Below are 11,934 nucleotides of genomic sequence, written 5' to 3' on the forward strand. Positions count from 1 at the left end.
CTTTTCTTAACCAAAATACTCAAAATCACTATTGGAATACAGGGACTTGGAGACAAAATTACAGTCTAATCCTCTCTCTGGACATGCCTGATGATATGAATTGTATGGTTTTTCTCTTACCCACAGGTACATCACATTTCTTACATTCCATCATTTTCTGGAAGTGACTAAGGATACAGATGTATATATAATCTCTCATCATGGCACCCAGCCCAGAAGCTATGAATTTTGATGAATCAAGCATCACACCTCACTGTCTGCTCCTGATTAAATCCCTTTTAGAGTCAGTGTAATGGATGTGTGGTTGATGGGAAGTATCAGTACTTAAAGATAGTGCATTGACTTTGGAAAAGCAAGTAAAATCTAAAAGCAACTGCTAAAAAATGCTGAAAATAACCATTAGGTTTTAACCTTTCCCTCAGGCATTTAAGCATATTTATTGAAAGCTATTTTATATCTAGCACAGAACTAGAAAATGGGATTCTAACACACATAAATCTTGGTCCCATTACTCAAAAAGGTCCAATGAAAATTTCAAAAGTTAGAATTAAGAGTTAGATTAAAACACTTAAATAAGCCCAGAAGAGAGATAAATTTTGTTCCTGTAGGTGGGACTCCTTTACCTACCTGACCTCCTCCTTCAGACCCTCAGTCAGAACTGCCTCCCTAAGAGCTGCTTAAAAACATGAACTATAGTCCTGTCTCTGGAACTTTTTGCTTATTGTTCCTCTGTCCACATAGCTTCCTCCCCCAGGTCCACTGGGTCTCCCTGACCACAGTATTTAAAATAGTATCCAACAATATTCCCCCCAAACACAAACAATGTCCTTACACCTTCTCTGTTTTCCTGTTCTGCACAGAATTTATCACTGTTTAATGAACCTACATTTACTCATTTATTTGTTTAGTCAGCCTACATTCACTAAAATTTAAGCAGTAGAAGGGCAAGAAGTTTTGTTTTATGTTCACTGTTGTATTTTGAGTGTGCAAACAGTGCTCAGTGTATGGCATAGACCAATGAATGTTTATGAAATTAATGACTGAATACATGTTGAATAAATGATTGAATGTATGCTGGTTATCCAAAAATGAGACAAAACAATTGTAAATATTTATGTACCCAAAATGAGAACACCCAACAATTAATTATAATATATAGGAACTAGTTGATAATAATACAAAAATAGGGTACTTTAACTCTCCACCTCCAGCAATGGATATATCATCTAAGTAGAAAATCAACAAAGAAACAATGGCTTTGATTGACACACTGGACCTGATGGACCTAATAGGTATATTCAGAACATTCCATCCTAAAACAGCAGTATACACATCCTTTTAAAGTCTACATGGAACATTTTCCAGAACAGACAACATATTAGATCACAAAACAGGCCCCAACAAATACAAAAAAGACTGAAATCATACCATGCACCTTTTAGGACACAACACTATGAAACTAGAAGTCAACCACAAGAAAAAATTTGGAAAGACCACAAATACATAGAAGTTAAGCAACACAAAATCCTACTAAACAATTAATGGGTCAACCAGGAAATCAAAGAAGAAATAAAAAATACATTGAAACAAATGAAAATAAAAACACAACAGTCCAATACCTTTGGGATGCAGCAAAAGTGGTCCTAAGAGGGAAATAGATAGCAATACAGGTTTCCTCAAGAGTTGGAAGAAAACTAAAAAAAATTAGAACAGGTCAATGAAACCAGGAGATGGTTCATTGAAAAAAATTAATAAAATAGATAAGCCTCTAGCTGGACATATCAAAAAGAGAAAAGATCCAAATAAACAAAATCACAAATGAGAGAGGAGAAATAACACTCAACACCGTAGAAATACAAAAAATTATGAGAGAATATTATTAAAAACTATATGCCAAGAAATCGGACAACCTGGTACAAATAGATAAATTCCTACAAACATATAAACTTCCAAAAATTAACAGAAAAAATAAAAAACTTGAACAGACTGATAACCAACAAAGAAATTAAATCGATAATCAAAACAATCCCAACAAACAAAAGTCTGGGGCCAGATGGCTTCACAGGTGAATTTTATAAAACATTTAAAGAAGAGTTAATATGGGGCACCTGGGGGGCTCAGTTAGTTGAATGTTGACTCTTGCTTTCAGTTTAGGTCATGATCCCAGGGTGGTGGGATCAAGCCCCACATTGAGCTCTGCACTGAATGTATAGCCTGCTTATGATTCACTCTCTCTCTCTCTCTCTGCCCCTCTCCCTTAGGCTTTCTCTATATATAAAATAAAAAAGAAGAGTTAATATTTATTTTTCTCAAACTATTCCAAAATATGGAAAGGAAAAAAAAAACACACACAAATTTATTCTATGAGCCAACATTACCCCGATACCAAAACCAGATAAAGCCTCCACTAAAAAAGAAACCTATAGGCCAATATCCCTGATGAACATGTATGCAAAATTTCTCAACAAAATACTAGGAAATCAAATCTAACAATATCTTTAAAAAATCATTCCCCACTATCAAGAGTGATTTATTCCTGGTGTGGTGGTTTAATATTGGCAAATCAATCAATGTGATGGAGCACATTAATAAAAAAAAAGAAGAACCATATGATCATTTAAACAGAAGCAGAAAAACCATTTGACAAAGTACAACATTAACTGATGGTAAAACAAACAAACAAACAAAAACCTCACAACAGTAGTTTTAGAGAGAAAATACTGAAACATAATAAAGGCCATCTATAAAAAATCCACAACTAATATCATCCTCAGTGAGGAAAACCTGAGAGCTTTTCCTCTATGGTCAGGAATAAGACAGGTATATCCATTCTCACCACCGTTATTTAACAAAGTACTGGAAGTCATAGCTAGAGCAATCAGACAACAAAAATAAGTAAAAGGCATCCAAATCAGCAAGGAAGAAATAAAAGTATTTGCAGATGACACGGCACTACACATAGAAAACCTGAAAGACTCCACCAAAAAAAAAAAAAATGGCTAGAACTGATAAATGAAATCGTTAAAGTCACAGAATGCAAAATCAACATACAGAACTATAATAAAGCAAAAGAAAGAGAAATTAAGAAAACAATCCCATTTACAACTGCACCAAAAGCAATAAGATAGGAATAAGCCTCCCCAAAGAGATGAAAGAACTATATTCTGAAAACTATAAAATACTCATGAAAGAAATAAGAGGACACAAAGAAATGGAAAAACATTCCTTGCTCATGGATTAGAAGAATAAATATTGTTAAAATGTCTATGCTTCTCAAACAACCTATACAGTTAACACAATCCTTATCAACATGCAAATATCATTGTTTATAGAGCTAGAATAAACAATCCTAAAATTTCTATGAAACCACAAAAGACCCCAAATAGCCAAAGCAGACTTGAAAAAGAAAATCAAAGCTGGAGGAATCACAATTTCTAACTTCAGTTTATGTTACAATGCAGTAGTGATCAAAACAGTATGGTACTGACACAAAAACGGACTCATAGAGAAGGCACCTGGGTGGCTCATTCAGTTAAGTGTCTAACTTCAGCTTAGGTCATGATCTCACAGTCTGTGAGTTCGAGCCCCGCATGGAGCACTGTGCTGACAGCTCAGAGCCTGTAGCCTGCTTCAGATTCTGTGCCTGCCTCTCCCTCTGCCCCTCCCCTGCTTGCTCTCTCTCTCTCTCTCTCTCTCTCTCTCAAAAATAACAAACATTAAAAAAATGGATAGGTCACTAGAAGAGAATAGAAAACCCAGAAAAGAACCCACAAATATATAGTCAATTAAATGCAAACAAAGCAGGAAAGAATTTCTAAAGGGAAAAAGACAGTCTCTGTAACCAATGGTGCTGGGAAAACTGGACAGCAACATGCAAAAGGATGAAACTGGACCACTTTCTTTTATTTATTTTTATTTTTTTAATGTTTACTTTTGAGAGAGAGGTGGGGAGAGGCAGAGAGAGAGAGAAAGACACAGAATCTGAGGCAGACTCCAGGCTCCAAGCTGTCAGCACAGAGCCCAATGCTGGGCTTGAACTCATGAATTGTGAGATCATGACCTGAGCCAAAGTTGGATGCTTAACCAACTGAGTCCCTGGACCACTTTCTTATACCTCACACAAAAATGAATTCAAAATGGATGAAAGACTTAAATGTGAGACATGAAACCTTAAAAGCCCTAGAGGAGAATACAGGCAGTATCTTCTTTGACATTAGCCATACCAACTTCTTACTAAATGTGTCTCCTGAGAGAAGGGAAACTAAGGCAGAAACAAACTATTGGGGCTACATCAAAATAAAAAGCTTCTGGATGGTGAAGGAAATAATCAATAAAACTAATAGGCAGCCTATGGAATGGGAACAAATATTCACAAATGACATATATGATAAAGGGTTAGTATCCAAAATATATGAAGAACCTATAAAACTCAACACCCTCCAAAATAAAAAATGAATTTAAAAATGGGCAGAATACATGAATAGATATTTTTCCAAAGAAGACCCCAGATGGCTAGCAGACACATGAAAAGGTCCTCAATATCACTCATCATCAGGGAAATACAAATCAAAACTACAATGAGATATTACTTCACAGCAGTCAGAATGGCTAAAATCAACAGCACAAAAAACAACAGGAGCTGGTGAGGATGTGGAGAAAGGAGAATCCTCTTGCACTGTTGTTGGGAATGCAAACTGGTGCAGCCACTCTGGAAAAGAGCATGGAAGTTCTTCAAAAAGTTAAAAATAGAACTACCCTACAAGTTAGCAATTACACTACTAGGTATGTATCAAAGAATACAAAAAATACTAGTTAAAAGGGATATTCTACCCCAATATTTATAGCAGCATTATCTACAATAGCCAAATTATGGAAAGATCCCAAATGTCCAATTACTAATAAATGGATAAAGAAAATGTGCTATGTGTACACAATGGAATATTACTTAGCCATACAAAATAATGAAATCTTGCTATTTGCAATCACATGATGGAGCAGAGTATCATGATAAGTGAAACAAGTCAGTCAGAGAAAGACAAATACCATATTTCACTCACATGTGGAATTTAAGAAACAAAAAAAATTAGGAAAGGGAAAAATAAAAGAGAGAGAGGCAACCAAGAAACAGACTCCGAACTATAGAAAACAAATTGATGGTTACCAGAGAGGAGGGGGTTAGGGGCATGAGTTAAATAGTTTGTGGGGATTAAAGAGTGCACTTTTTCTGATGAGCATGGGTGATGTATGGAACTGTTGAGTTACTACATTGTACATCTGGAAGTAATATTATACTGCATGTTTACTAATTAGAATTTACATTTTAAAAAAGTAAACTAAACAAAACAATACAAAAAACACACCCAGGACAGTTTACATAGAACACATAGGTCAACAAGATAGGTGGATAGGTTAAAACACTAAAGCATAATTAAAACGGCTTAGATAATTTTGTTTAAACTGGGGGGGAAAATGCTTAGTAACTGGTACAGCACCTCCATCAACAAAACAGAAGCTATTCAGACCGTGCCCTGTCGCTGCCACTGATGGACCCTATTCTGCTGTCAATAACGCACACTTTGTGGATCATGGGGAAGTCCAGGAGACACCATGAGAGTGCCCAGAGTAGTGTTGAGGGGCTAGGGGACTCAAAGTAGAAGATATTTACAATAGCAACACAGTATTTGATAGCTGCACAGTTGTGAATATAGCAGTTTGTACTAACTTAATACCACTCCTTACTCTTGGCATTATAAACCACAAACAGATTTAAATACATTGGTATGAAACATAATGCATGTTTTAAAAACAATTAAAGTAAACAAAAGCATCTTTGCGATCTTCTGGAATGTTCGCTAAATAGGATCCACAGAGAAAATCTATTTATAGAAAAAATAGAGTTTGACTTGGTGAAATTGAAAGATGTCCATTGAATACTGGGCAGCAGACAATAATAAAATTGAGAGCTTTATAGCAAACTAGAGGAGATACTAGTAATATCTAGCCAACAAAGGGTTCTAATATTTAAAATATGCACAGAGATTTTGTAAATATGCAATAAAAACAAATATTAATAGAAAAATCAGGCAAAGGATATGACCACATAATTTACAGCCTGAAAACCACAAATGGCCAAACACTATATGAACGATGCTTACTTATCAGGAGAAAATCAAATTAAAAACAATAAAATAGTATGTTACATCTTTATAGGTTTTTTTTTTAACAAGATAGCATCAAATGCTATAAGGATTATGAAAAATAAAGGAACTTTAGGAATTTCTAGTAAGATTTTGTAAATATTTTGGAGAGAAATTTGGTAATTCCTAGTGAAATTAAATAATTTATATGCTATGACCGAATCAAAAATCCTCCACATATATCTACTTTAGGTCTATAAAGAGAAGTGTACAGGATATTGACAGCAACAATATTTTTAGTAACAATTACAGGTCACTTGGGTGTTGACTACTTACATAGAGGGAAAATGCATATAATGGGAATAGAACAGCCACCAAAAAAGATCAAGTGGACTTAAAGCAACATGGACAGATTTTTAGAAATTACTTTTGGGTGTAAACAAAGAATAACATCAGATTTATAACACAATGACATTCTTAGAAAGCCAATTTCCAAAGTATTCTCCCATAAACAAACAGATAACTAATGAGTGTACTTAAGATTAATTAGAAGGACATATTTTAAGGACACTAGAGTTTTCATTCTCCTGAAGGAAAGAGAAATAGGAGCAATGTTGAGATATACAGAAGAGAGAGAAGTAAAAACAGAGTAAAAGAAGACCTTTAAAGAGACTGAAGCACAGGATAAGGTATATAATGAATGGTATTCTAATAGCTCTGTATGGTGACAGATGGTAGCTACACTTGTGGTGACCATAGCATAATGGATAGACTTGTTGAAATGCTAGGTTACACACCTGAAACCTATGAAACATTTTGTGTCAACTACACTCAAATAAAAAAGATTCATGAAAATAAATAAATAAATAAATAGTAAAGAAAGTGTTCATGTTTGCTCCATATTGGAGGGGTATGAGTAATTCACATGAGGTTCAAAATGAAAGTAAGAAATGAAGGAACAGATCATGTTTCCTAATATATAGCTCTATATACATCCCAGCTGAAAAATCTTTCACTACAGCAAAAATTTCTATGGGATTTTTTTCTCTGAAAAACATAATGCATTTTCTCAGGAATATTCTTTTTAAGTTTCTCATGGATTTTTGCCATTATAATGCAGTGATAAAAGTCATGATAAGTTAACATCAATCCATTCAATAACATGGTGAGGGGGTACTTATCTAACAATTACGTGCAGGAAGCCCATGAGAACTTCTGAGTGAACTTATTGGACCCATGGAGGGCACTAGGTGTGCATCTGCAAATAACTGTGAAAATGGATGTATGGATGTAAAACCCCTACACCCAGGAGACTAACTGCCTACAGAACACACAGTCAATGTTCGGCTGAATTACAAGAGCTCCTTGCTTTTAGAGAGGAAAAAAATCATTTTCTTCTACCTGCCTGCTTGTCTGTCCCAGGAGAACATTTTAGGTACAAGGAATTAGGGATGGAAAGTTCCCAGAGGGCAAAGTCCCCAAGGTTCTGGAGTTATAACTCCACCCAGATACTTCAGGAACTAACTGGAACAGCAGTATCAGTGGAGCCAGACCCCTACTCCATCCTATGTAAGTTTGTGTAGAGGATGCCTGAAAGGTAGCTATAGCATGATTAAGGAGAACATGGGGTGAAGGTGGGGGGATCTCTCTCTTCAATGCAGATCTGTGCTGCATTCCATTCCTGAATCACTACTGCTGAAGTAGTCTGAAAATGGGGTAGTAGAGACTGCATCCTGTCTCAGGTCAGGAGGCACCTGTGAGAACCTATGCTCTGAGACCTTCCCTTTTGCTCTTCTCTTGCCTTTTTGGATCTTTTGCTGGGTGCTGCCAGAGATGCAGAGGGGCAGGAATTTGTCTCTAGTAGATTAATGAACAGAGGGAGTCAGGTAACTATATCATCTGGGACTCAGATTTGCAAACGTGGGGGTTTCATGTGTGAATATGAAAAATTTAGTTTAGGGCAAAGAATCTTCTGCCCACAAATGTTTGAATCATGGCATAGGAATGAAATTTAATCTCGGGGCACCTGGGTGGCTCAGTCAGTTAAGTGTCTGAGTCTATGATCTCATGGTTCAGTTCATGAGTTTAAGCTCAGGTCATGAGTTCAAGCCCTGCACCCAGGCACCGCACTGACAGTACAGAGCCTGCTTGGGATTTTCTCTCTCCCTGTCCCTCTGCCCCTCCCTGACTTGTGTGCTTTCTCTCTCAAAATAAACAAATAAACTTTATATTTTAGGTTTAGGACAGAGATCACAGTTGGAGGGTCAGTGAGAGTCAGAAGGTTGTTCCTCCTATGTCAGCTCAATATAAAGAATTTCTAAAAGCTATTGCTGCCACAAACAGAAAGTTATGCACAGATCATAGAGGTATCTGTCACACTGGTTGGTTTAGATCAATGATGTCTGAAATGATACTTGGGAGAGAGGTCTCACAATTCTGAGTTTTGGAGTTAGGTGGTCCCTAACAACCCTTCCCCTTTTTCAAACAGGGCTTCCATAGTGCTATCCTGCAGTCTAATAAAAGTTAACCCTGCAGGGTCTCTGATTTTATCATTGCTCTTCAACCTCACTGGCTTCTTCATCCTGTCCCTACCCACAACCTGTAGTCATTAGCTCTAGGTCCTCAGCCCTAGTGCTCCACTGGCTAGCTCTGATTGCAATCCAAGATTTTAAGAGGGGAGTAGAACATCATGGTCTCAGATACTTTACTTCTAAGGCTGAGTAGGTAGTTCAATGTTTTTTGGATAAATTATGGATTGAACTCAGAGGAACATCCAGAGAAAAGAGAAGAAAGGAAGAGTCAGTGAGTGGAAAGAACAGATAAAAAACACTCCTATGTTGTCCTCAGAAATTTCATCCTAGGGCTATAATTATCCTAAAGTTCTTCAGGAGACAAAGAGAATATGCTTCTTCTTCTGTACCTCTCCATGGATACTCATGCCTGAATTGCCATTTTTTTCCATTTGGCTATACCCTCTAATGGTCATTTCAAGATATTCCTTCCTTTCATGTAATTAATTCCCAATTCCTGCCAAGAATACTCTGAATGATTGAAAATTAAAAGATTCTTGAGCATGGTGAATTTGGGGGCTCTGACCTATAAGAATAAGTGTAAAAATTTTGCAAAGAGTTAGATCAGAGGGTGCAATCAAAGAGTTTTGCAAAGACTTAGATCAGAGGGTGGGAAAGATCAAAGACAAACCTAAATGACGAAAGTGGTGTTTGGAGGGAGTATTTCAAATTTGGTGGCATGAGGTTGTGCATCCTGTAGGTCATTGTGGCAAGGTCTGGGCTGTTCAGGTGCAATTAGTTATGTCTCAAACTTACAAGTGAATGTATCCAATAAGAAAAATTTAAGGAAAAACAAAGTTCAATGAACACAGTGGCCAAGACCGGAGAAGGTCCTTTGTTAACTAACTCAAGACTGGATGTTTTTTTTCTATGGGTGTTTATCTTCATGAACACGTGTATGTGCAGCATCTGCCAATCCTTGTGAGTACTCCACCAAGGCACAGCATAACCACTAGACAAGAGGACCTGGATTGTTACAGTGAAGACCGAAAGGGATATAGAAAGGAAACGAAAGGACTTGAGGTAGACTTCATCACCCTCACATTATTGCAATCAGAACAATCAACTTTCATCTTGTTTAAAGACACATATCATTCTCACATTTCTATGTGCACATTCTACTTTTAAGGTTGTTTCTTCACCAAAGTTAAGAATCCTACATATATTAATATGTACTGGCAATTATTTGGCCACTGTCACACACACTTATGTGGAATTGCACATTCTACTGTTAAAACTGTTCCCTGAAGCTAATAATCCTACATATATGAATACATATTGGCAATTCTTTGGTGGGATCAACACCAATGAACTAAAATAACATTTTAGACAAGGTGAAAATTAACTAACATTAATTCCAGGGTATCATTTTTTCAAACTGTGATTAAAGCCAACTATAGCTGAAAATACGGAATGCGGGGTGGCATAGAGAACTAAGGCCATGCGCCTGAGTCCTTACTTTGTGCCAGACTCTGCTACTCATTTGTGCGTATTGCTAAATTGTCATGTGGTAGTCTAGGTGGTAATTAAAGAATAAAAACACAAAAGGGAAGAAATTTAAGAGTACAAATTTAGAGACTCACCTTTCACAAAGTAGTTTCCAAGTAATTTCTCCTTCTCTTTAGTTGCTGCAAAGATATAAAACTTCCTTAAACTTAACTGTTGAATAATTCAAACATATCTAAACAAAGCACATATCCTCAGTCCTCTATACTGCTTAAGTTGATAAGATTATCCCAGTAGCATGGCACAAAGGACAAACAGATGAATTCACATGACTCTGGATGACTTGCTAGGACTCAAGCATGTCACCTAGGTGAAGCAAATTGTTCTAAATCCATGTGTCATGTGTCACTAGCTAATTTTTATCCTAATTTTACAGACCACTACAAGAAAGCTGTAGAAATATATGACAAAATATGACAGCACACCAAAATGGCACCATCTCCTCTGAGGTTTCAGATTTCCTCCTGAATTGTTTTGTCAGGTCCCACACCTGGCAACTTTCTTTTTCCCTCCCCCTAAGCCTTCTCTTCTTCCTGGCCATGGGGGCCAATGGTGTTCTCCTGATCACCATATGGCTGGAAGCCTCTCTGCATGAGCCCATGTACTATCTACTCAGCATCCTCTCCCTATTGGACATTGTGCTCTGCCTCACTGTCATTCCCAAGGTCCTGGCCATCTTTTGGTTTGAACTCAAGTCCATCAGCTTCTATGCCTGCTTCCTCCAGATGTACATTATGAACTGTTTCCTTGCCATGGAGTCCTGCACATTCATGGTCATGGCCTATGACCGTTATGTGGCCATCTGCCATCCACTGAGGTACCCATCCATCATCACTGACCAATTTGTAGCCAAGGCTGCCATTTTTATTTTGGCCAGGAATGTTATTTCTACAGTGCCTATTCCCGTTCTCTCATCCAGACTCCATTATTGTGGGAGAAAGGTCATTGAAAACTGTATCTGTGCCAATATGTCTGTCTCCAGGCTCTCCTGTGATGATGTCACCATCAATCGCCTCCTCCAGTTTGCTGGAGGCTGGACACTGCTAGGATCTGACCTCATCCTCATCTTCCTCTCCTACACACTCATACTGCGAGCGGTGCTGAGACTCAAGGCAGAGGGTGCTGTGGCCAAGGCCCTGAGCACATGTGGCTCCCACTTCATCCTTATCCTCTTCTTCAGCACCATCCTTCTGGTCTTCGTGCTCACTCATGTGGTGAAGAAGAAGGTCTCCTCTGATGTTCCAGTCTTGCTCAACGTCCTCCACCATGTCATCCCCGCAGCCCTCAACCCCATAGTTTATGGAGTGCGGACCCAGGAGATCAAGCAAGGAATCCAGAGATTACTGAAGAAAGGGTGGTAATAAGGACAACTGGATCTCTTCATTCCTAATATAGTTTAAGTTTGAATGAAATAATGGGTAATTCAGCTGAAATTTTATCTATGAGTTACAATTTCAAACTGGTTATTGGATATTGTGTCTTATTTAATAAAATTTAAGTTTCATTGTAAGTTTCCTTTTGTCTCACTTTTACTTTAACAATATCCTTGACCACTTTACTTTTTTTCTCCACACATATTATCCTATACTAACAACATACAGAGATTTCATGGGTAGGTTCTGAAGTGACAAATTTATATTCCTGAATATACAGCTGTTAATATTTCATGCCTTTGCATTCTTGAATATACAACTGTGGATATTTGGGGGTACAGTTATGTA

At 37.3% G+C, this 11,934-nt stretch overlaps 1 protein-coding gene across 1 annotated transcript; it reads left to right on the plus strand.

The window, feature by feature from the left end:
• The first annotated feature begins 10,626 nt into the window (after positions 1-10,626).
• LOC122231268 (olfactory receptor 56A3-like) lies at positions 10,627-11,574 on the plus strand. The gene has a single exon (XM_042958830.1). The coding sequence runs from the start codon at positions 10,627-10,629 to the stop codon at positions 11,572-11,574; it is 948 nt and encodes a 315-aa protein (XP_042814764.1).
• Positions 11,575-11,934: the final 360 nt, after the last annotated feature.

This window comes from Panthera tigris, chromosome D1 (genome assembly GCF_018350195.1).
Source record: "Panthera tigris isolate Pti1 chromosome D1, P.tigris_Pti1_mat1.1, whole genome shotgun sequence".
NCBI lineage: Eukaryota > Metazoa > Chordata > Mammalia > Carnivora > Felidae > Panthera > Panthera tigris.